Source organism: Gekko japonicus, unplaced genomic scaffold, assembly GCF_001447785.1.
Source record: "Gekko japonicus isolate JY-2015 unplaced genomic scaffold, Gekko_japonicus_V1.1 scaffold2347, whole genome shotgun sequence".
NCBI lineage: Eukaryota > Metazoa > Chordata > Lepidosauria > Squamata > Gekkonidae > Gekko > Gekko japonicus.
This window is the reverse complement of record NW_015165891.1, coordinates 161,232-187,841: the sequence shown is the minus strand read 5'-3', so window position 1 is coordinate 187,841 and position 26,610 is coordinate 161,232. Positions and strand designations below refer to the sequence as shown.

The following is a 26,610-nucleotide window of genomic DNA, read 5'->3' as shown; positions in this document are numbered from 1 at the left end:
CTCACCCTAGGACTGCTAACAACCTGTAGGAGAAAAATGCCCTGCTCCTTTATAAAGGGTTTTTGTGTGGAAATGAGCAGCTGAAGCTTTTATTGGCATGATGGTCAATAACATAGCCTTGTAAATATCATCCCAGGAAGACTCTGTTGGTCCTGACCAGGATGGCTCAGGTTATCCAAGCAGTTCCATGCTTGGAACTGGTTAGTACTTGGATGGTACTCCATCAACAAAGTCCAGGCTCACTACACAGATGCAGATAATGGCAAACCCACCTCTGTTTGTCTCTTGCCTTGAAAAGCACTATGGGGTCACCATAAGTCTACTGTCACTTGATGGCACTTTTTGACCACCAAAGTCTTGTTAAGGGGGCAGGACATTTTTTTCCTCCGGCTTGCTGGCAACCCTGGTCACAACATGCGTAAATACTAGAGAGGACTTGTTCTCTCTGTCATTGTCTAAAGGGGCTGGCTCCTGTTAGTAATTTGTATGGGGGATATGTATGCAGATTTATAGAAGAGTCACCTTTATCACAACCATTGTTTTCCTTTCCCCAAACAGTGCACATTAAGTTTTATCTAATAGAGCTAATACACTTTTCTATTGATACCTCAACTGATTTCTGCAAAACAATAGATAACATTCCAAGAATAAACAGGATATCTGATAGGTTCTGGCAAACAATTTTGTCATAGGTATCACCCACATGTTTATTTACCAAGTAATTTTATAACAATCTTTTAAAAAATTGTCCTTGGTTTCTCCACAGGACTAGTGATGTCAAGGAGGAGTAATGTTCCTGAATGTAAAGAAGCTCATGTTGCTTATATGATAAAGCAAGGGAGAAAAGGAGGAGGGGGAAGGGAAAGGGAAAGATGTTAAGATTGAAGACAGAGCATGCCCAGCAAACGTTTCCAAATGCTAAGTTCATATGTCATCTTTGCAGACTACTTGTTTCTTGGATGCCAAAGATGTCATTTTTGTCTAATTTCTTAAGAGTTCGTGGACTTCCAGGCCGTTGCGCTTTATGCTTTATGATCAATGCAGCACAATTAATCTAGGGTTGTTATGGTTTACACAGGTGCCACATAGAAGGGGTATTACTTACTATTACATGAATGTTTTTGTCCAGAGGTGGCCTCAGGACCACCTATCCCGGACTTACACCAGACCCCAAAAGCTTGCAAAAGCCAGCTGGGAGAGAAGAACAACGCCGGAGAGGGACTAGAAACAAGACCGTCCGGGGAGAGTGCACCTGGTGGAACGGGAAAGCTGGGCTATTACCAAGTTGTCCCTGTCTTCTTCTTTTTCTTTTTAAAGCCCCTGGAGGGGATTTTTTATTTTTTTAATACTACAAAAACTACCAAGAAAAAATAGGGAAAGGGTAACTACAACTAGGGAGAAAGAAAAGCAACCCACACTACACTAAAAACCCAAGGTTAGGAGATCATTCCCTGTTAAACTACCGTTAGTAATAAAAAAAGAAAAGCTGTTACTAAACAATATACTTTGTGAGAACCTGTCTTTCTAAGCTTATATGTTAGTTTATTTGTTACTTGTTATGAGATTTCCCAAGCATCTCCTCCAGCTCGCTTCATAAAGGCAATTTTCAGAGTCCTTCCGCCTTTACATCTACACTAAGACTCTCTAAAATCTTAATAGCTTCTTAGACATTCACTCCAAATTCTGCAGCCCAGTCTTACTCCGTCTTCAAAGGGATAAAACTGCCAATCTTGAGCCTCTTCCTCTCTGGTCTCGCCCTCAGGGCCCAGTGGCATCTCAAAAGTTTCTTGATTTTGAAGGGAAATTCAAGCTCTTTTCTCTCAGCAGAATTTAAGATGAGAACACTTGCAAGGAAGGAGTTATCATTCTTTCCTGTTTCTCTTGTACTTTTCCTCCTTTTCTCGTTGAAATCGCTGTTTAATTTAGTATCCCTCTTTCGCTTTAAAAACCCTCAGTTCCATTTTTTCTGCTATCGTTGCCAACTGGAGCTGCCGGGACACAAATTATTGATTTATCTTGGCAAGCTGATGGTTAATACCAACAAGTTGCTCCAGAATCGGCTTGGTGGCTTCCGCTATGAGTGCAATAATGTCTAGTTCCCTTCTTCTCGGAGTTGTTTTCGCCAACTTTTTTGGAGTGTCCTCCATTTTAACGCTTTATTTTCAATATAAAATCGCTTTCTCCTCGGCTCTGAAAATCGCTTTACACTATTTAATCGCTTAAATGCTCATGGATATCTCCCACAACAGGCCTGTACGCTTAAAAATAAAGTGTTTCAGAAATGTCCGTTTCCAACCGTCTCTCTCCCCCTCCACTGAGAGACATCCCTCTACAATCGTTTCTCTCTCTCTCTCCCCCCTCCTTCGCTTATGTAAATGCATCTGAGAGGCGTCCCCCTCCCAGCACAGTTCCCATCACTCAAAAAATTTTCCTTTGGGGGGGGGGGATTTTCTCTTCTGAAGACAATTCACTCATTTTAACTCATAGTTCGCTCCTTAACTCACAATTCATTGTTGGTCTTTATCTTGACCACGCTCTTGATCGCTCCTCCGCTAGATCTCCTGCGCTTGGCCGGATCAACATAGCTTATGGCCTCGCTAAGAGGACGCAGTCAGCGGGAGGGACCGTCAGGGCAGAGGGGAGCCTCCATCTCCCTGCAGATAGCAGGAAAAGAGGCTCACCCTCAAAAGCCCTATGGCCTGGGAGTTCCCACCGAACTCCCGTGGAGGTGCCAATCCAGCGGCACCTCTCTCCCCCGCTGCTGTACGGCATGCCTTCCCAGAGAGCTGGGACAGGCATCCACCATCACTGTGCCGTAGACCCCGCCTCCCCCAAGTTTCCCCTGTCTTCTGATGACAAGAGGGAACAAGCATGCCAGGGGAAGTATGGCCTGGGGCCCTGGGAAACCTACCCCACTGCCCCCCTCGGGGAGGCGCCTCCACAAAGGGAGGACAAGACAGGGGAAGTGAGTGGCAAACCCCGAGTAAATGGCCTGACACGGAAGAGGATGGAACTGCGGGAGTCCAGTTAGGGAATTGGCTAACCCTGTGGCCGCGCTCCTCTGAAGCAGGTGAGGGAGAAGAGGTAGCAGGCCTGGGAGATTTAAGGGGAGAAGGCAGAGCTGCCTGGGGAAGAAGAGCCTGGGATCTCTATGCGAAAGGAGTTGGTACAGAGAGACTGTGGGAGGACCCCACTAACAGAAGCCAGGAAGAGGGTCGAGAAGAGCCTAAGGGTGAAGTAACCCCATTCCTCACCTTGCTATTTTGAGGACACACTCCGTACTTTGACCTACAAAAACTCAAGCCCTGGTTCACGCTCCCCCCACCCCCCTCGATGCCCTCAGGGAAATGCCAAGGCTTGACAGTTTTCTCTAGCAAAACTGAAGGTAAAGCATCTTGCAACTTCAAGTCTTTAAGATGATTAAACTTTACTGGATCTCAGTGAATTCATAGTCAGTGTTCTGTTGTATTAAACTGAGTGCAAAACTATTGCAGAGGGAAGGTGGCATGATATAGCCTGATCTCATCAGATCTCAGAAGCTAAGCAGAACAGAGTGAGAGCACTTGGTTCCAGGTACACCTGGAACTCCAACCCTCCCCAATCAGCCGGCATGAGCTGCTGCTGAGCCCTGCCTCCCTAGGGTTCCAGGCTCCATGTGGCCAGCCTGAGGCTGACAAGACAGCCTTCTTCACTTGCTCCCGGCCCCAGGCCACAAATGTGGCCCCCAAGGTGAATCAGGGCCATTGCTTACTTCTGGCAATAGTGGTATGATCACTTTCTTTCATCCTGACCTATATTACAGGGTTGTTGTAAGAATAAAATTGATGTGAGTAGAACCACATACACTACTCTGAGCTCCTTTGAGTAAGAGTGGAATAAAAATTTAGAGAGAGACCTGCAGAAATATCTGCCACTCTCACACCCAACCTAATTTAAAGGGGGGATGAGGCTTGCCATCTTCCGTGCTATTATCTCCTTCATCCACTCTCTTGCAAAAAGTAAAAAAAATCTTTTCCACTCACCCTTCACTCGAAGTCTTAGAGCAGCTTACAAACTCCTTTCCCTTCCCCTCCCCACAACAGACACCCTGTGAGGTAGGTGGGACTGAGAGAGCTCTTTCAGGAGCTGCTGTTTCAAGAACAGCCCTTCTTGAGCTGTTCTGACAGAACTATGGCTTGCCCAAGGTCATCCAGCAGCTGCAAGTGGAGGAGTGGGGAATCAAACCCAGTCCACACTCTTAACCACTACACCAAACTGGCTTAAGTAGGCAAGACTTAGGTTATGTAGGTAACCCTAGTATGCAGAGATTAAGAAACTCTAAAGTAAGCATGCAAATTGGGCATCTATTTTGGGTAGCAGAGAATGGATTGCATAAATCCTTTCCTCCTAGATGTTTTCTGTTAAAATAGTCCCTAAATGTCCCCCATCCTGGATTTCAAATGTTTATTTCTTCAGCTCCATATCTGGAAACGGGAGGAAAGCTAGGTGGTAGTGGTGGTGGTATGTGCAAAAAAAGGCCAGCTGAATAACCAAAGTAAACTAAACATCTCCCTACTGCTGCTCCTGAATTCTGTGGAAGTCTGCTGAGGTTGCTCTTAAAACCAGTCAGAGCTTTGTTGACTATGCTGACATGTAACATCAACCTTGTGCCCACAGTCTAATTGTGGTGTGGCTGTATTTATAATGAATGTATCTAGTTCAAGCAAATTCTCCAGTACTGTTATTGTTGTAACTAGTAAGCTGGTACTGTGACAAATAAGTATTGCTACATTAGCAATATTCACTACCGTAGTGTTGTGCAAAGCTGTTGTCTGTTACTCAACAGAGCCAAGTGTGGGACTAAGTAAGATCTATATAATCACAGAACCAGCCCCTTCTGAGCCATGCTATAGCTTCTCCATTCTATGGGAATAAGGTAGGAGGCCAGCCTATAATCTCTATATAATAATCCTCTTATTGTATTGGCCATTTCCAGCTCTCCCATTGGCTGTGCAATGCAGCCATTGGCCTGTCAGCTGCCACTCGAGAGTACTTGCGTGCCATTGGCCGGGTGCTGCGTCTGCTCCTCTTCCATGCCCACTCCCACTTCAGCCACTGTTCCGTCAGAATAACTAGCAAATGGCTGTCTCTCCTGACGAAGACACTTCTCCTGCTTGGCTGTTCTGTGGGACCAACTTTTCCCTCAGTGGCTGTTGCTAGGCAACCAAGCTTTGTTCTGAAAGTAAAAAGACGAAGGAAACCCTTTGCAGACCTTTGTGAGGAACTCATTGGGGCCAGTCCTGACTAGGGTTGCCAGTTCCAGGTTGGGAAATTCCTGGATATTCTGTGTCTAAGGAAGCCTGTCTAAGGAAGCCAGAGTTTGGGGAGGGGAGAGGCCTAAGCTGAACAGAATGCTGTAGAGCCCACCCTCCAAAGGAGTTATTTTCTCCAGGGGGAGAAGAGGTCTGTTGTCTGGAGTTCAGTTGTTATACCCGGCGATCTTCAGGCTCCACAAAGAGGCTGGCTACCCTAGGCATAGCAATTAGCGCTTCAGAGCAGGGTCTGCCAGACCCAGGTTCTTGCTATGAAAGCTGTGATTTCAGACCAGTCACAGGCTTTCAGCATAACCCCCGCCCACTGCCAGCTTGGCCACTTTTCTGTCAGAATAAATTGTGAAAATGGCTCTCTCCTGTTTGGCTCCACCATGGCTGGCTGGCTGGCTACTGAGGTGGGCCAACGGCTTTCAAACCATTCTCTTCAACCCCCTGCTGTGTGGCTGACTTTTCCCTAGGGTTGCCAATCTTCAGGTGGGACCTGGATATCTCCCACTGTTACATTTGATCTCCAGATGACAGAGATCAGTTTCCCTGGAGAAAATGGCTGCTTTGGAGGGTAGACCCTATGGCATTATTCCTTCTCCCCCTCCCCAAATGCTGCCCTCCACAGGATTCATCTCCCAAATCTCTAGGTGTTTCCCTACTCAGAGCTGGCAACCCTAGTTTTCCCTCAGTGCCTTTTGCTAGGCAACCAAGCTTGGTTCTGTCAGTAAAAGGTGGAGGGAGGAGACCCTTCTATGCCTATTTTGGCCTTTGGGAGAAAACTCATTGGGGTCAGTCCTGACTAGGGTTGCCAGCTCCAAGTAGAGAAGCCAGGATTTGGGGAGGGGAGAGGCCTCAGCTGAACAGAATGCCATAGAGCCCACCCTCCAAAGCAGTTATTTTGTTGTCTGGAGTTCAGTTGTGATACCTGGCGATCTTCAGGCTCCACTTGGAGGCTGGCTACTCTAGATGTAGCAGTCAGTGCTTCAGAGCAGGATCTGCTAGACACAGGTTCTTGCTGTGGAAAGTGAGTGGGTGATTTTGGACCAGTCAGACCTTCAGCCTAACCTACCTCACACGGTTGTTGTGCAAGTCAAAAGGGGAGAGGAGAATGATGTAAGCTGCTTTGGTCCCCACTGCAGAGAAAGACTACTTTTCCTCCTGGGTAACCATTATTGACAATCTCCAGGTGAGGACTGAAGATCACTCAGAATTACAACTGCTGTCCAGATGGCAGAGATCAGTTCCCCTGGAGAAAATGGTGGACTCTGCATCCTTATACTCTGCTGAGATGGCCCCCCTATGACAGCCAACGTGACGTAGCTTCAGAGCATTGTAGAGGCTGTGGGGGGGGGAGATGGAAAGCTAAAGAGTGAGGGGCAGATAACGACAGATTGATGCTTGCCTGGGAAGGAGATAAGAGTTGCCAACTTCAGGTTGGGAAATTCCTGGAGACTTGAGGGGTGGAGCCTAGAGAAGGTGGGATTTGAGGAGGGGTGGGACCTCAGACAGGTACAATGCTATAGATTCCACCCTCCCAACCAGCCATTTCCTCCTGGGGAACCACTGTTGCCAATCTCAAGAGAGGGGCGGAAATCACTCAGAATTATAACTGATCTCCAGGAGGGAGGGGGGAGGAGATACAAAGCTGAAATCAGAGGGGCAGATAATGGCAGGTTGATGCTTGGCTGGGAAGGAGATAGGGTTGCCAACTCCAGGTTGGGAAATTCATGGAGATTTGAGGGGTGGAGCCTGAAGAGGGTGAGGTTTGAGGATGGGTGGGACATCAGACAGGTACAATGCCATAGACTCCACCCCAAACCAGCCATTTCCTCCTGGTGCCAATCTCCAGGTGAGGGCTGGAGATCACTCAAAATTACAACTGCTCTTCAGGTAGCAGATATGAGTTCCTCTGGAGAAAATGGTGGACTCTGTGTCATTATACCCTGCTGAGGTCGCCACAGCACATTGATGATGAGTGCCCAAGGCCTTGGCACTCTCCCAGAGCCTGTTTCTAGAACTTGTTGTATTTATTTCCACAACAGGCCTTATTCCTAGTACAAAGTAAAACCAGTTTAACATTAATCACATCCCACTGGATCTTCAACCTGCCTTCATATACACATGGTTAAACTTATACTGGTTAACTAATTCAGAAAAACTTGGACCTATGAATATAATTACTAATGCTGAGAGTACCCCAGACTTATGTAACTCAAGTATGCACAGGAAATAGTAATCCTTTAACTTCTTTGACAATGTACATAAGATATGCATTAAATGTGTTAAGGGATAATTAATTTTAAATGGCATTAAGCCTATTTCCTCCCCCCCCCTACAAAAAGTGCAGCCCCTCAATATTTTTGAATGTCTTGAGGTTTTCACAGATAATATACAAAAAAAAGCAGAAGTCTGCTTAAAATTTACTATTACTCTGTGGTCAACATATATGTATGGATACCTAATCAAAAGACTTATTCATGGGTCATTTTAGAGATATTAAGACATGCCATTATTAGGCTTGGTGCAATGAAGGAGGATCTTGGGCCTTTTCTGATAAGAACATAAGAACAGCCCTGTTGGATCAGACCAATAGTCAGTCTAGTCTGGCACCCTGTCTCAAACAGTAGCCAACCAGTTCCTCTGGATGGCCAACAACAAGGCCTTCCTCTGATGTTGCCTCCTGGCTCTGGGATTCAGAGGTTTAATGTGGCGGTTCCCCTCAGTCACCATGGCTAGTAGCCATTGATAGACTTACCCTCCATGAATCTATGTAATCCTCTTTTAAAGCTGTTTATTTCTGTGGCCATCAGTACATCCTTTGGCAGCAAATTCCACATTTTAATCATTGTCTGTGTAAAGTAGTATTTCCTTTTGTCCTTCTCAAGAAGATACATTTCACATTTTGAGACCTGTAACTCTAGGATTCTCAGTGAGTCCTGCAGGTGTCATTGCTATAAACAATGATAAACTAGATTGACAAGCCTAGTTGTGCAAGCTATATAAAGGTCCATATCGTGAGCAGACACCCATAATTCACTGCATACATGGAATAGCTTCAAACATGTTGCTATATACCAAAGCTCAGACAAGTTGTATCACACATTTGCTGCAGCTCCAAGCAGTGAGAGTGAGTTGGAAGCAGTGCTCAAATAAATCAACCTTGGCAGTTCATGAGCTGGTTCTTCTTACACTGAAACGTTTTCTTCCAAAGCAATGTTTTCCCCAATACTACATATACAACAAAAAGTGCAATACTTAGGTGTCCATTTTATCCTCTTGTCTTTAGGGGAGATTCAAAGCCAAGTTATGAAACATTATTCTATAACTCAGTTTTCTAGGTTTTTAATCCTGCTACTTGGTGAAAAAATAAAGGACTGAGTTGAGTAACATGGGGTTACAGTGTAACTCTCTGAAATATAATTAACTCAGTCATCATCACTGTTAAAGTACCTTACCAATCTGGCAAAAGAAGCAACCTATGCTCAGTTTTCTCACTAGGCTTGAAACTGTATATACATTTTGGTTGAAGTTGTCCATCTGTGCTTCAGAGTGTGGGTTGAGTTACACCTATCATCCTTGCAAAGATGAGATTTGACTCACCTTGGTCTGCCTGTTGTACACAACACCTAAACGTGGAGCAAGGGAATAAGGAAGAAAATGGGTACATGTTACCAGGAGCCCAGATATGCTTGCACTTACATTTGGAAATAAAATGGAAATTTTCTTTTTGTGACTTAATATTGTATTTGGGAATCAGCATGGAAAGTCTGTGTTAGAAGTTTGTCCTAGTCAAACAGAAACAAAAATTGGGCCTGGTTGTATGAACCTTTCTGTTTCGTTTGTATGCCTTGTCAATGTAGAGTTGGGCTATAACTCTTGAGTTGCATTCAACCAATGGAATTTTATTCTCTCCCACTGCAGTTCATTGTGTGCCCCTGCCCCCCAACACCTGGGAGCTAAGGGGACTACTAGAAATGACACTGAACATGATGCACTGATATGCGGGGTGGGGGGGATCAGGAAAATTTGCACCTTTGCACCCTTCTCTTGCCAGCAGAAATGCCTTTCTTCTGGTAGAAAAAGCCCTTTGGCTTAGAACGCTTTGTACATTCACTTCGAGACAGGCTTATACTGCATGTATTTTCAATTGAGTGTTACTATGGCGTGTCAGACCTGCAAAATCACATTCAGAAGAAGCTAGTTACTCTTGGCTGGAGACTTTTTCCAAATTTTAATTAAGCCCCCTCTGAATCTTAAATAAAGAGACTCTCTCATCTCTCCGAAGTTTCGTTTTTTTCAATGAATAATCTTACTGGACTCCCTTTTTTGCTTAAGGGAGAAAACTCAGGAAGTCTTTGCCATGTTAATACAACAACCCACATAGCATAGGTTAAAACTTTTTTTAAAAAACCCCCTGATATTTAAGAGCAATTCAGAAGTGATGTCTGTTTTAAATTTTTCTGTTTTTCAACAGTCAACCACATTCCTATCCACGGATTTTAACCTTGCACTTAAAATCTAGTCTATGCTCAGTAAGCGTTAGTAGGTCTTTGATTACCAGCTGTTTTCTTGATTTGTAGTTATGTTCCCAAACCACAGTAGGAGTAGTGATGAGCTATGTTCTGTAGTCTTCATCTTTACTGAATAGCATTTTAAACAGTGCATTAATGCTTGTAAGAGAAAAAAATGGAAAGTGGAGGCCAACATTCTGTTCATTAACATAATTGTTTATTTTTGTTCCAACTTATGTGCCCTTGCTGATTCAGCAATGAGACCCAACGATTCGGGGTTTTCACTGACCAAGCTGATGCTCATTTGGAAACAGATTATCTTATTTGTGAAAATGTTCTCTCCAGCTTTGAGAGAAACAGAGAGAGAGTGAGAGAGAGAGTGCGTGTGCTCATGCCACAAACACTCGCATCTTACTCTCAAGAGGGTAAAACATCCTGTAACGAATAATTAGTAAAAACACCAAGGGCTGTAGAGAATTTCAAATATATATGGATACAAAACTTCTTAAACAGTATTTTTTCTTATCTGATTCTTTTTTCTGCTTGTAACCAAAATACAAATGATTTTACATGAGTTCTTTTTTCTCTCACTTTTCCTCCTGCTCCCCTTGCCCTATGAAAACCACAGTAGGTTAAAAAAAGGTCTGTATGTTTTTAAAACACTGTTTAAAAAATAATCTGTAACTGTCTTGTACTCCTATCTACCAATTTATGTCTGAGCTGGTAATGCTACACTATGGACTGAGTGAGGTGGGTCAAACATGAATTCCCAATGGATGAAAAGCCTATTATGGCTCCCTGCTACATAGTGTCGGGTGCAATAGTGTGCTTTGCATTTTCATAGATAGGCTAAGACAAGAAGCAGGTTATATTCTATGCTGGCACCAATTTAAGTGTGATGCAGAATGTCATGGTGATTGGGTCACAGGCATGTGAAAGGATTCTTATCTCGGTGCTTATTTTACCAAGCATTTCTATCATTATTTTTACTGCAGGTCTCCCCAAAAGATGTTTTTGTTTCTGAATAATAAAAATGACCCCAAATTTTTGTTTCCCAATTTATCTTAGCACACCTTATTATAAGCAGAATAGCGAACAATGATTTTGTTGTCTTTAAACAAAAATAAAGGGGGGGGGAAGGTAGAAGGTTGTGATCCTTAAGGAGAACGTCTTTCTTTTTTCATGAGTAAATGACACTGAATGGCACGGATTCGGTTCTTTGCTGGTGCAAACTCGGGCTGGAGTTTCAGTGTTGATTCATACCACCCCATGGCCTTCTCGAATTCTTCCTGTGGGGATCATAGACAGAAAACTATCAGTGGCTGAAGAGACACAGGTTCCTAGCATGGTCTGCTGGTATAAACAAAGCCTATTGAATAACTACTGCTTTAAGCTATTGGTTATAATACTGAACTTCCTGCAATTTTGTACATGAAAATGAGGGCATGGAAAAGGGGAGCAAAATTCCCCCCTTTACCTCACTGTACTTTGCTGTTTAGCATACTTTTTGCCCAGCTGAGCTCTGATACAGGAAGTAATCTAGGTTGGAGAGAAAAGTGCTTAAAAGTAATAGGGCACAATGAGGTAAGGTAGGGGGAACTCTTTTTTAATGTAAAAACACATACTTTACACCTCAAGAGGGCAGATATGTGAACAGAAATACACGGCTGGCCATTAACATTAACACAGGTTGGCCCTGTGCCAGTGTTTTTGTTAAATTACCCTGACACTCCAAGATTTGTTTCCTGATCAGTAACTACCAGTTTAAATCACTTAAATGTATATTTAAACTATACCAGTATGGACAAACTGCACAGGCAGTCACCATACAAAAGGCTTCCCATGTGAAATGAAACATGGGTATTTGCTTTTCATCAATTATAATCACAGAGGTAACAGGAACTGGGTCTAAGTCATGGAGTTGTACTTCAAGATTTTAAATGACAAAAAGAAGAATGGCAAGTTGAGTAGACCTGGCCGGCTGGCACTTGCAAGAGACAGTCCCTAAACCAGAATAATTTGCAAAACATTTGGAGAAAAGGTAGGTAATCTGGTGGAGTCTTAGATAGGTTGAACTATTTCATTTTTAATGCTTTACAAAACAAAGAGAGTTGCCCAGTGCCTGTAAGCACTAAGAAAACTAAGCACCAAGAAGCACTAAGAAAATATGCCAAAACCATTGGACATATTTATTATCCTGTTTCTCAGTCCATAATCGGCTTCTAAAGTGGTTCACTGTTATCAAAATACCACACAAATGACAATGTTAAATACAAAATATTTCTCAGGAAGGGAGTCCTCAGGTGGGCCCAGGCTTGTTGGAGGGTGCCTGCCTTCCTACCCTCCTCCAGATGATCCCACTGATGGCATTTGGAAACTCTCCAAGGCATAAAGATCCTGGGTGGGATGGCTTCTCCTGCAGCATGGTTTAAACCACGCTGCAGAAGGAGTTAGACCCAGGATCATTGTGCCTTGGGATAACAGTTTGGTCCTGTTAAACACCTTCATTATGCTGTATGCTCATTTGCTGCCTCCCTCTACTTATATGTATGGACTGGTAACTTCCATTTCAATATATCTGAAGAAGTGTGTGCGCAAATGAAAGCTTTGTTGGTCTTAAAGGTGCCACTGGACTTGAACTTTGTTCTGCTGCTTCAGACCAACGCAGCTGCCCCACCTGAATCAATCATTTATGATGTATATATAAAGTGATGGATTCTGACAGGAATTTGTCAGAAAAAATGCAAATGCAGAGAGAAAAAGAAATACTATCATCAAAAGTCATAGAGTTTTCATGGCATTGACCCTTTTGCTTTTCCTTAATATCCTTATTTTAAACAGAAGTACTGGGACCAACACACCTACTAAATTTCTCATGGCAAGATGTTCCACCCATCTACCATATTAATTCATGAGGGTCATGCATTCCTAATGACTCCAAAGCGCCAGACTTCCTTGAACATTAGACTGGCAGAAATGTATGTCAGTCCTATCACCATTTCTGGTTATCCATTGTTATTTCTCATGAATTAGAGCTCTGGTCCAAAGAAGTCCTAACAATATGTCCAAACAAGCAGTTTTTGGCACAATCTGCTGCAGAAAATCTCATTAGGAGGCAGATGGCGGAATCCACACTGTGTTCTCTAATCTGTTAATGTTTGTCCTGTTCTTCCTGGTTTTTGCATACAAAAAGGTTGTGATCAGAATTCTTGAACTGCTCTTCCTTCTGGTTATTGTCCTAAAGCCATAGTCCATTTACAGTTGATTTTGTATGATTGCACTTGTTAACCGTACAGATAAGACAGTTTTGTGAGTCAGACTTGGCTCCTTCATGAAGCCAATTCTCAAGGGTTGCTCAGCAAATACATGAGGGTATGGGACATCGCAGTATATGGTGTAAACATCTGAGCCCACAATCCCAGAAGGAGAAAGCATATATATACAGGAAACATCAAATATTTGTATTGATACATGGAAGGAGAAAACTAAAATTACAGGCAACTAGATTTGTATGGTTATATCTGCTGATTCCAAAGAATTCCCTAGCTATGGGGCTGCTTCTGTATGGTTATATCTGCTGATTTTTCCAGCATATGTTCTCAAAAATATGAAGCCTGTCTTTTGAAGTGAATATCTGCAAGTACCCCTATACTGATCTTTGCTTGTACAGCAAAGCCAGTACATGATGTTTTCCAGATTAATTTTACCTTGACTTGTACTAGCGGGGTTGTTGCCCTGCTGATTTGAATAATGTCAAAAACGTCTGCCCTTGTGGCACTTGCAGGTAGTGTAGTTAAATTATATGGCAGTGACTTCTGGACCCTTGTCAGGTGCATCACTTGCATATTATGGAAAGACATGGCCAGAACTACATGGGCAAAAAACTTTACATGGACTCAGTATGGTATATGGGTATAAATGCTTGTAAATGAGATCTATAATACAAAATGATTGCTGTTCTAGAATTAGCTGGCTGATGTAAACTATCAGTGCTGGGAAAAATCAAAAGGGAAGACTCTTTCTAGTCTTCATCGTACTACTGTACCCTGATTCCACCTCCAGATGTGGATTCTGTCTTCATTCCTAAACTCTGCTCGTCAGTAACTCTATACCTTCCTGTAAAGTAACCAGAATAGATCATGGCGAATCTTCACTCACCATTGCTACATAGACATTAGCCAATGTGAAATGATTGACGACAAAGTGTGGGGCAATTTCTACTGCCATTGTTGCCACGATGATGGCATCATTCCAAAGCTTTGCATTGTGGAAGATGTTTGCTAGGCTTATGAGTGGCACGTCCTGAAAGAGAAGAAAAGTGGAATAAATCCAGTGGGCAGAATCTGTAGCTGTAGCCGGAACCAGGACAGTGAATGCCATTAAGACTCTTGGTAAGGCTGATTCTAGTTAGGGGGTAAGGCTCAACTTTTCTTTCCTTACATTGCCAATAGACTTATTTAAGGCCTGATGACAAAAAACTATGCCAAATTTTCAGTGTGCAATGTGTTCCACTGTGATTACCACTGTTTTCTTTAACTGACAGTATGTCAACAGAAGAACTTCTTTAGTACAGTATTTATTCAAACACAAGACTAGTATTTTCTCCAGGTATGCCACAACAGGGGTGAGCTGTCTTACATTTGCATACAAGTTATGTCTAGTTATACTTAATGTGTGTATAACATTTTAAGGCAGTTCTTACATTCAGGTCATCTTCTGTTCTAGTAAATATGGTAGTAAGAACAGCTTAATCCATCAAGGGAGGATGATAAACATTCCTATTTTTCCCGAATTGCAAAAGGAGTTTGGTATACTTGAAAGTTTGAGGTCAGCCTTTTATTAAAGTATGGGTTTATGGCCCACTTTGCCTTTTGTTGTTGGGGCATCATTCAGACACAGGCAGTAACAGTAATAAATGTAGGGTTGGATCTAGACCTCTAATTTTGTGAGCAAAACTTCTTGTAGCTGGGGAAGGGGGTGCTGATGTCCTCCCCGTGCCGCTATGGAACTTTCCCTGACTGTGAAGCATTTTTCAATTATTATTATTTATTTATTATTTTGATTTATACCCCACCCTCCCCGCAAACAGGCTCAGGGTAGGAGAGGGCTGCTTATAGCTGTGGTGGTGAATTATGTGAATAAAAGTGAAGGGGGTGGATCCAACCCACAGTTTAGAACAATCTTGAAACTGTATTCAGTAATTTAGTCAGGTTAGTGGTGTACAAGAAGTGTAGGAAATAGCACATCTGGCTATGTACGAACTGAAAGCATGTAATCACAAATATATGTGACATGGGCAGTGTTAACACACACCTTCACGTGATAGGGTGTATAATGCAAAGCCTGACGGAGGCAGTCAATTGCTTTCTTTCCTTGACCTTTTACTCTCCAGTAGAGGGCTGCCATGCTGGAAAGGACCCAAGAGGTTTGATTCTGGTGTGGCATAGAGGAAGGAAAATAATGTTAATAATCATTCTATTTTTTTATACATATGATGGCCAATGATATTTATTAAAATCTACAGAATATGTTAAAAATAAGAACAAGAACTAACAAACATCAGAATAAACCACACCAACTGAAACAGCGGAAACTATCAGCAGTTTATAATGAAAACACACAATGAACTCTCAAAGGCTTTTTGAAGAAGTACCACATCTTTCCGACACTGAAAATCATCAAAGATAGAGCAAGGCAACACAGACTTTCTTAGGTGATGAACAATCTCAGTGACACTGCTGAGAAGACACTATCCCATATAACTGTCCACTGCACTTTAGACAGTGTTGGAAACATACAACAGGGCCTTCAAGCAAGATGTTAGTGTAATATGGGAAGGCTCATCTGGTTTAAGCTGGCATCAGATCATTTCTTCCACGCCCTTATTATTTTACTTCTTCTAAAAGCATAGTGTTGACGGAGATGATGAAGATTTTCTTTTTTCATCCTAAGAGAGCCATTGTGGTGCAGTGGTTAGAGGATTTAGGGGAACCAGGCTGGAATCCCCACTCTGCCAAGGAAGCTCTTTAGAGTAGTGAGAGTGAAATGGTCAAGGGGAAAATGATGATGCCATCTGCTTAGGGTCCCCATTGGGGAGAAAAAGTAACTGCTTGAAAGCCAGTCGAATCCGACTCTAGGGGGCGGTGCTCATCTCTGTTTCCAAGCCGAAGAGCCAGCACTGTCTGAAGACATTTCCGTGGTCATGTGGCTCGCATGACTGAACACCAAAGTGCATGGTACCCTGTTACCTTCCCACCAAAGTGGTACATATTTATCTACTTGCAATTTCTTGCTTTCGAACTGCTAGGTTGGCAGGAGCCACCGCGGCTCACCACAGGGAAGAAAAGCAGGGCATAATTAAGATTGTTTTAACATTAGGGAGCTGAAAACTTATCTTTGACTGAGATAATACAAGGTTGGGTCTTATGACTGTTCTGCTAGTTGACTGGATTATAGGATAAAACCCACTTTGGCTGACCATGGAAACGCCTGTCAAAGGACTGTCACAGATACTTATTATGATTAACAACAGCTATCTGCTTTCATACAGGTATGGAAGTTATTTTTTGTTCAGCACAGCAATGCTGCCACTCTGTGGTGATGTTCAACAGTTATTTAGAAGTCTTTCAAGAGATCCATTCCCCAGGAGGAGCCTTGAAAGAGTAGGGCAGCTGGGGGCAGGCGGGCAGAGTGAGGCCAGGATGGTCACCAGCTTGATTATTCTTCAGGAAGGCTAACAAGGGCCTACAATCTCAGAAAAGGAGCATGGCGACTTGGGGGATACCCAGGACCTTGGTACATAAGCAAAGGGAATGATAAATAATAGTATAAGAGGTTATAATGGATAAAATAAGCATTCCGGTGGAACTTATCTGGATACAAGACCCTGTTTCGATTATAACATCCTTGTATTGGGTTTGGATAGTGAGGTGAAATGACAGGGGTTCTCAGCAACTCTATAATTACTGACCTCATTTCCTCTGAATACATTCCAAAGGCTAAATCTAGCATCTTTTAGAAATCTTGTCAGACATTCTCATGGCTTAAAAAAAAATGAATTCCATACGTCTGAATTAGTAAGAGCCTTTAGTTATTGATGTATTTTACTTCATGAAGAAGAAACATATGTTGAAATCAGTCATCTTCTATTTACTTCTGAACAAATAAGTCTCCTATCATAATAACTACAAAAATACAAAATTCAATTATGATTGACACTCTCATGGAAGAATGAGTAACTAGGTATCCATGGGCCTCTCCTCCTATCTCAAAAGACACCAAGGACACCAACTCCCTGGTATACTAAGGAGCTGCAGACCATGAGACAAGAAGGAGAAAGGGAGTTGGAGTAGAAGTAACTTGTGCTTAGTCTTTCCAAAAAGTTCTCTTTTAAACCTCTGAGGTGCTGGTAAAGGAAGCGAAGAAATCCTCTCTACTGTCTTTTCCTTAGTCATCTGCTGTCTACAGAGCTAGTTAGGGTGTTGATTTTTTTAAAATGCCAAGAAGTGATCCTCCAAAAGATGTTTAATCTTTTGCTTTTTGTGGCAGTTTGTCTCAATTATCCTCAGATCCTCTCCAAACCATATGCTATTTATAGTAGAATCTTGACCCAAGGTGCTATAAGCAGCTGCTTGCTACAATTGCTTGAATCACTTCAACCTGTTTACTATGGACAGAGTGCTGGAACTTCTGAATGCAAGCTAGGCAGAACTTAGGGACTTAAGTTAATCAGCATCTCTATGGACAGGGGTTGGAGTTCTGTCTTCTTTCAAAGAGGTGGTAGGGTTTTTTTTGAGGGGGGGGGAGGACCGAAGAGGTAGCCATGTTAGTCTATTGAAGCAAAACAAAAGCCCAAAGGCACCTTGAAGACTAACAAAGTTTATTCTAGAATGAGCTTTCATGAGTAAGAGTTTACTTTCTCCACTGCATCTGAGGAAGTGAGCTCTGACTCACGAAAGCTCATGCTGGAATAATGTTGTTAGTCTTTAAGGTGCCTGGAGATCTCCCGCTTTTACAACTAACCTCCAGCTGAGAGAGATTAGCTCCCCTGGAGAAAATGGCTGCATTAAAGGGTGGACTGGTACCCTGCTGAAGTCCCTCCCATCCCCAAACCCCACCTCTCCCAGATCCACCCCCAAAGTCTCCAGGTATTTTCCAACCCAGAGCTGGCAATCCTAAGCCATCCTTGAGTAGGGATGGTCTGATGTTTTTAGTATTATTTTTTTATATAGAATGTTATTGAATAACTTCAGGTATAGTCATTTCTTTTCTGGCAGGCTTCTGTCCTGTTCATGGTACTAAGATAGGTTTGTACTCTAATCTGTATCTACAAATCAAGAAAATACTTGGTCTCTAGGAGAAATACTTTCTTGTTTGCTATTTAGAGCATTTTTATCTTGTTCTCACTATTTACTTTCTCCACCCCATACCTAATTTTCTAAATCTCTATTTTATCCCCCTTTGTCTTTTTTCCCTAAATTAAAAGGCCCCAAACTCCTTAGCTTTTCCTCACAGGGAAAGTGCTCCAACCTCATGATTCAAGGGACTGTTCCCTAGGGCACTTAAAGAAGCAGTGGTCCATCCTCTCTTGAAAAAACCATCTTTGGACCAGGCCGAATTGGCAAATTACCAGCTGGTCTTCAATTTGTCCTATTTGGGCAAAATCTAGGGCACTTAAAGAAGCAGTGGTCCATCCTCTCTTGAAAAAAACCATCTTTGTACCTGGCCGAATTGGCAAATTACCAGCCCGTCTTCAATTTGTCCTATTTGGGCAAAATAATAAAGAGGGCTGTGGCAACGCAGCTACAGAGCTTTTTAGATGACGCTTCCATTTTAGACCCCTTCCAGTCTGGTTTTCACCCAGGCCATGGGATGGAGACAGCACTGGTCACCCTCACAGATGACCTCCGGTGGCATCTGGATTGGGGCAGATAGGCAGTGTTGTTGTTGTTGTTGGACCTGTTGGCAGCATTCAACATGGTTGACTATCAGTTACTGATCCACTGCCTTGCCAGCATGGGAGTTCAGGGGTTTGCCTTAGGACGGTCTGCCTCCTTTCTATGAGGTTGGGGACAAAGGGTGGCGCTAGGGGAGCGGCTGTCCCGAAGGCACCCACTGAATTGTGGAGTGCCTCAAGGGGCAGTGCTTTCCCCAATGTTATTTAACATCTATATGCAGCCCCTTGCCCAGATTGCCTGGAGGCATGGGCTGGGTTGTCACCAATATGAGGATGACACCCAGCTCTATCTGCTGTTGGGCGGCCAGTCTGACTCTAAGCCGGAAGATCTGGACCAGGCGTTACAAGCTGTGGCTGGATGGCTTAGACTGAGTTAACTGAAACTGAATCCAACAAAGATGGAGGTCCTGTGCCTGAGTCGGGGCGGTCCGAGGGTAGGGATCCCACTCCCAACCTTCGATGGGGCCCCGCTGGTGCCAGTGCTGGAGGTTAGGAGCTTCGGAGTGCTCTTGGATGCTTCCCTAACAATGGAGGCCCAGGTAGCAGCCACTGCCAAGTCAGCCTTCTACCATCTTCGGTTGATCAGGCAGTTGGTTCCCTTTCTCGACCGCAACAACTTGGCAACAGTGATCCACACGATGGTCACCTCAAGACTGGACTACTGTAACACTACATGGGGCTGCCCTTGTCGCAAATCTGGAAGCTGCAGCTAGTGCAAAATGCAGTGGCTGGGCTCTTGATGGGTCTCCCTATGCGAGAGCACATCCAGCCTGTGTTAAAGGCATTGCACTGGCTGTCGATAGCATACCGAATTTGCTTCAAGGTGCTGGTTCTCACCTTTAAAGCCCTATATGGTCTGGGGCCAACATACCTGAGGGACCGCCTTTTCCCATATATACCCCAGTGAGCACTGCATTCAAGGTCGCAAAATTGACTGACCCTCCCTGGCCCCAAAAGACTGGTAACAACCAAGGCCAGGGGCTTCTTGGTGGCAGCTCCCAGAAGAGATCAGGGCCCTGCAGGACCTTCTACAGTTCCGCAGGGCCTGCAAGACGGAGCTCCTTCACCAGGCCTTTGGTTAAGGAGCCACCACCAACAATAACACCACCACCAACACCATTACTAAAGACTACCAACAACAACTGAGAAAGATAGAGCCCTGTTCCCCGATTCCATCATACTGCCTGCCACATATATATGATAAAGATCAAACAGCAGACTATAATTATAGTCTGCAAGGCAGACTATAATTATTAACATGACCTGATGAGCAAGGCAGACTATAATTATTAACATGACCGTTGCTACCATTCTTAAGTATTAGTTTACAACTAGCTAGCACTAATGATATCAGATTGTTTTGAGATGGTTTTATCTATGTTACAATTGTTTTAAATTTTATCTTTTGTAAGCCGTCATCAGCCTGCTTTGGCGGGGAGGGTGGGGTATAAATTGATTGAATGAATAAATAATTTTGGTTACTCTTTTTCTGTACTCTTTTCTGCTATGACTCTTCAGTCTCCTAAAATGACAGGCTTCCTGACACACTCTCACAATTAAATTCTAGGCCATCACCCATGTAAATAATCCAGACCAGTTTAGTTATCCTTCAAATAAGAAGACATCTGTTCCCCATATGAGGAACAGGTCCCCTTGAAGCCGTCATTCTCTTGGCAATAGGACATCTCTAGCAAGTCACTGAAAGCTGCATCTACACATCCCTATCAGGTTCTCTTAACCTGCTGCAGCTCTGCCTATCAGACAGATAGTCATACATGCAACACACTGTGCTATACTTCCATCAAGACTACAAGCTGTGGAGGGACTCTGGAGGGACTTCTTAGTAAAATGTCAGATGTGAAGTTACTTGGCCCAATACTGACGTTATTAGGAAATGGATAAATAAGGAAAGACTTGAAAATATTGTAATGCATGTGATGCCAGTATTGTAATGCATGTGATGCATCCATATTTGGAATAGCATGAGTAGTTCAGAACTACTGTAGAGCTGGAAAAGGCACAGAAAAGGGCAACCACACATTAAGGAGCTAGAGGAAGGCCAAGAAATGTAGGGCTTTTTAGTGTAAAGAAATGCCTGCTAAGGGGGGTATGAAATAAATTTACAAAATTCTGCACAGTGGGTGTACTGGCTTACAGGCTCCGAGTATCAGATGCCAGAAGTCAGGGTCGTTTGGTCCAAGGTCAGTGGGTCCAGAAGTCAGGCAAACCAGAGTTGTTCTGTCCAAGGTCAGAGGTTCAGAAGTCAGGCAAGGCAGAGTCAGTGGTTTAGCATCTATCATATGCATTGTATCCACACCTAACAGCTTCTCTTGACTGGTTTTATAGCCCCACGCCTGAGGGTCATGCTTGCAACCAGTTGCTCAGAAGCAATCCTACAACTACTCATCTTGATTATCAGAAAGTAGCTGGGGTCAGGCCAGGAAGTGTGCACTTTGCTGTCTTGTCTGTAGCTCTGCTCTCAGCTATCATCTGTGGTGCTCTAAGGGTGTAGGTGATACCGGTGGGCTGGAAGTAGCCAACTGAGGTTCACCTGCTGAAACAGGACTGGAAGGTGTCAGTCTGCAGCTTTTTCCTGCTGGTCAGCTTCTGTTGACTCAAGGCTTGCTACATGGGGTTCCTTTTCTCCTGAGGAGTCCTGGCTGACTCATGACACCAGGCAGAAAATGAACAGAGAGGATCTTTTCTTCCTGTTCCATCATACTAGAACTCTTGAGTTGGAATCCAGTAATAGAAGTCAAAGTGTTAATTACTCTTGTTGCTTGATGTAGGGGTGATGCAGTCAGATTCCCAGAATGTCACAAAAATTTTAAAGCTAATACATGAATAGCTCAGTGTATTGAAGAGATCTGATGGATTACACCACCTGCTAAAGGCAGGTTTACATGTTCACTTTACAGTGCTGAAAAAGCTGAAAGTGCAAGGGAGATTATCTGCAGCAGCATGACCATGCCAGCAAGGAGTCCAATGGCAGAGCAAAGATGCCTCACATGATTAAGAAGTGGAGACTGATAGTACACAGCATGACTGCAGTGAGACGTCATCATGTGGGAAGAGTTTATGATGAATGTCTCAGGGAGCATATATTTATTTTAAAAATGCATATGCTGCCTCTTCAGAGACTTGCTCAAGGTGGCTCATAAAATAATACAAAATAAAATTATAAAAACATCAAATAATTTAAAAAACCCAGCTAATAAAAACCCAGAGCATAAAACCTCTAGCAGCCTAAAGGATCCTCACAGCAGTCCTCAATCTAGGAGGAGTTTGTAAAAAAAAAAAAGTCAAGAGAGCAAACCCTTAGTTAAAAGCATGAGAGAAGAGAAATGGTTTGGCCTGGTGCCTAAAAGTGCACAGGATAGGCGCCAGGGTGAAGATACACTAGAAAATACCTGTGGATTATTTCAAACAGCAAGCAGAGAAAAGTTCTGATTCAGCACCAAATTGTTCTGTAACATTGTTCTGCAACTTGTTCTAAGACATAACAGACGACAGAACAGGTTGCCCTCCAGCTAAAATCAGAGCAATAAAATTTTGCATTGCCCTCCATTCTATGTACTTACCTTTTCTAAAACCTTCGCTATTCGAGTACCAACTTGTTCCAATGATTGTGGTGGATAATGGTCTTTTCCAAGATTTTGTAATACCTAAGATGCAAAAAAGGCAACCCCTCAGAAAAAAAGTTACAACCAAATTAACTCAGTGGCTTCAATAATTTGTATCCTCCCTTTTGATCCTGTATAGAACGGACGTATTTATCAGTTAGCTTTCCTGTATGTTAAAAGTCCAACTAGATAACAGTGAAATATAGAAAGACTTTGACAGTAATGCTATATTGAATGCAACAATGCTATATACTGCAAAATGTATCACTCTAGTACAAAATCTGGCAACATGTTACAATGTCCATATTTCATTAACAGAACAACAAGTTTATAGTCCTGGTTATTATTCACGGACCATCAGGATGGGTACTCCAGTGATCAACCCTCCGACAAAGGTGGTAACAAGTTTTGCTAGCTTGCCTCTGGAGAGATACTGATGGTGAAATTAGCTCAGTGAAGTAAGCAATGGATCACACAGCTACTTTCTATTGTGTTTGGGAGGTGGTAAAAGGGCTGATATCTAAGCTTATTATTGATGCTTCTTGTTTGATAGGGTACTTGTATATGGCGGGGAGTGGGTGGGGGATGGAAAGAAGAGGTGATGGTACAACACGGCTCACTCATCCACAGCTTCTGATCCTCTTATCCCTAAACTGATTCTTCCACATTTGCATGGGCAGGCGCTCTCCCATTATCATGTCATGTGATGGACTAGCACACCACTGGCACTAAAACAAATATGAAATAAATAGCAGGGATGGTATTTTTAGTACATTCTTCTTCATCAAATTCATGAGCAACTGCTTTAATGCTGAAGAATGAGTTGGGAGGGCAGGCTTTGCCTTTGTTGATGCAACCATATACCTTAATTCAGTAGGAAGCAATCTATCAGCATTTATTTCACAGATATCATGCCCTGTCAATGAAGTTTGTTTAATCATTACTAGCCATAGGCAGTATTTCCAAGAGGGAAGGATCTACATGTACTGAGCCCGCATGACAGCACAAGCTACCTCTTTCAGCTGACTCTCTCCAGTGTAATGAAGGCTAGCCCGATTGGCAACACCCTGAAGGTGATCCAAGGTATGCATGCTGGCAGGTAGGTTGGCATTGCAGACAGGTTCCACGGCTGGTTCTTGAAGCTGAGTGGCAAAATCTATGTGATCTGTAATACTGAAAATGAAAGGAAGGCTAAATCATAAATTAAGTCTTCAGAGGCAGCAGCCGAGAGACAGAAATTCAAATGCAACAATAGGTTTTCTATTAGACATTTAATGTCTGTGCTCTCAGAATTGGATTCAGGATATCTTTAACAGATGTGCATATTAAGACATGGGCCTGAAAAGTAAACCTGTTCTGCCTTAGCACTGGGGAATGGGGGACAGGATGTTTCTCTGTCACTTCTTCTGTTTCTTACCTCTTGTCTCCATGCTGAAAGCAAAGCAGTTTACTTGTATATCTGTGTGACATTTGGGCATAATGGAGGAGTTTAAGAGGCTGAGTAGGTGGAAAATGGGATCCATGTGGACTACTAGTCACATGCACGGTGAGGGGGGCTGCAATGAGGAGGGGTATGGGGCAAAATAGCTCCTCTTCCCCCCCCAGTATAGCTCCCCCTGATCTGCATGGCTCTTACTCTGTGCATATCTCACAACTGGGGAACGAGAAATGTGGCAAAGATCTGCATCCACTAACAACTTCTGCTGATGGATCCCCGAGATTTTCTTATTACCTTATGCAACATACTCTTACAGGACAGCCTACAGAAACAGCTCATGATCAATCCCAGCTTCTCTTGCAACATCCTGATATAATCACTGAATAAGAAAGTAACTGGAAGGTTTCCATGTGTGAATTACAAAGAGCAAGTTACCAAATCCAAAAAAAGTCAGTCTTATAGCATCAGGTTACACTGTTCACAGTGGGGTGGTGGGGTGTAAAGAAAACTGGTGTTGAGTTTTATGAGATTAGCAGACTAATAACTACAAAGAAAGCAAATTCTACAGCCAGTAGATTCCAAATGAGAATAATTTTTGCTGCTCACTGATTGTTATATCACAAATCAGTTCAGATGCCTAATCCATTTTTAACTACATAAATAATAACCAAACTCTTGAACCATTTAGAAACAGAAAGTTTCAAGATGGTGTCATCTGTTACACATTTAAACCTATGCAAGCCTATACAAAAGATCCACAAAAGACAGCAAATTTAGTAGGTGTGTACACAAACATACAAATTAAGATACATCAGTGGATAAGCCTTATTAAGATGATGAGACTTAAAATATAAAATAGTAAGCATGTCTTGAGAGCTGCAATCCAAGCAAGGCCAGATATAATCTAAACTTCAGATCTCAAGTATTTGTTGGCAGATCCGTTTCTGGATACTAAACAATGGCTGCATCTCTAAATCTGGGAGAAATATTGCTTGTAATAAAATAATCCCATGTAATCTTCATTGAAACCCTGTCAAATGTCAGATTTCTCAAGGAATTCCATTTTCTACTGGTCTGATCCTCTAATAATTTGATTTTTTTAAAGTACTTAATTGTAGTATTAAACGGAATGTCCATAAAGAATGTCTCTTCCACTGGTTCCTATATGTGTTCATTTTTTATGTCTGTGTCCATTCACTCCTTTATGAATGAAAGAACTACTCTGTTAGATAAGAAGAGGGGCTCTAGCCCAGAACTTTGTTTGCATTGCCACATCTTTGAGGCAGTGGATCTCAAAACTTACACACTGTGTGAAAATGTATTTTCTTTGGTCTGTCGTGATGCATTTGAAAAGCAATTTCACTGGGTGGCCTATACTTCTAGTATTATAAGTAGAGGAGAATAATTTCTCTTTTTCCCCACACACTCATAGGCCAAACTGCTGGGCCTAGAGACACCAAATTCGAGGAGAGTGCTCCTACCATGGCGTAGGTGCTCACTAAGAAGGGATTTTTAGAAATTGGACCCCTAAGTGGGTCAAAAGGGGTAAAATGTGCTCCCCCCATTGATTCCTATGCGGCTGCCATGCAGCTGCCTCTCTGCACCTCCCACTCTCTGATTGGTCAGCTGCAGAGCTCAGTTTTCTGAGGTAAAAAACCCCACCCAGTTACAGGGGACTGCAGAGAGCTAATGACAGTTGAGGAAATCAGGAGTGGCCAACAACCACAAGTGAGGTGAAGCAAAGTTGCTGGTCCAGTTTCTCTGATGGCTTCCAACACATTCCCCCCACCCCCTATACCCTAACAGGCGGCTGTCTGGCAGGTGCAGCCCCACCTCCACAGTTGCTTCTAATACTTCTCCCCCTCCTACACTGGACAGGCAGCTGCCTGTTAGATGTAGGAGAGGAGGTGGGATGCTTACAGCCACCGGGGAGGTTTGCTCAGCAGGATTGCCTTAGCACTGCTGCTGGCCCAGCCTCCCCAATGCCTTTAAACTCAATCCCCCCCAACACCAGACAGGCCGGTGTCTGTCAGGTGTAGGAGCAGGGCCAGGGTATGAATGTTTATGGGAAGATAGTAAAGGACATTTCTCGGAGCCATTTCGATGCATGCCTCCCTCATGAACCTGAAGAAATGTCCACCACATCACCACTCCCTCACACCAACTCCCCCTCACACCTCTCACCTCTTACTGCCCCCAAGAAAGCTCCTGGCAAATGTCGAGCCAGATACACCAACGCTGCAAGGAGGAGGTAGCTTAGGAATGCGGCAAAGACATTTGCACATAGTACTCCTGCAGTGCACTGAGCTGCACAGGCCAAGTACCAGCAAGATCACCCTGAGATGCTCAGAACAACATAGTCTCCATATGAGCAAAACAATCCAGGAACACAAGTAGAGAGGCCATCACTTTCGTGGAAGGTGGCAGGAGTTGACTTAACAGACGACTGCTTCTTAAATGGACAGCTCTATGTGGCCTGCTCCAGAGTGAGCTCATCAAGCAGCCTGGTGATCCTAGCACCTGAGGGCAGAACCACCAATGTGGTCTAGAGAGAGGTCCTTCAGTAGAGAAAGAAAAGTACCTATGTCTCACTTCACTTCTTACATTACAATCTTCTCCATTAGAATTCCTACAATAAATGTCACATTTCAAATTTCACATCGTCAGTATTGTAACTGGATTTACGGAACTTAAACACCGTAGCGAAGCATGGGTAGCAGGCTAGTACATTTATAAATGAACACATCAAAGGAGGGGACACAACAAGAAGTTTTGCCCCAAC

At 43.2% G+C, this 26,610-nt stretch overlaps 1 protein-coding gene across 2 annotated transcripts in view; it reads right to left on the bottom strand.

The window, feature by feature from the left end:
• Positions 1-10,059: 10,059 nt before the first annotated feature.
• Positions 10,060-26,610, bottom strand: part of TTC17 (tetratricopeptide repeat domain 17) — an 82,530-nt gene continuing 65,979 nt past the window's right edge. For both annotated transcript variants that reach the window (XM_015411337.1, XM_015411338.1), the window contains exons 21-25: positions 23,404-23,563; positions 22,349-22,432; positions 15,125-15,244; positions 13,970-14,113; positions 10,060-11,100 (exon numbers count right to left, since the gene is read on the bottom strand). In XM_015411337.1, the coding sequence (XP_015266823.1) occupies positions 10,969-11,100; positions 13,970-14,113; positions 15,125-15,244; positions 22,349-22,432; positions 23,404-23,563 (640 nt within the window). In that variant the 3' untranslated portion in view covers positions 10,060-10,968. The remainder of the gene's footprint in view (positions 11,101-13,969; positions 14,114-15,124; positions 15,245-22,348; positions 22,433-23,403; positions 23,564-26,610) is intronic.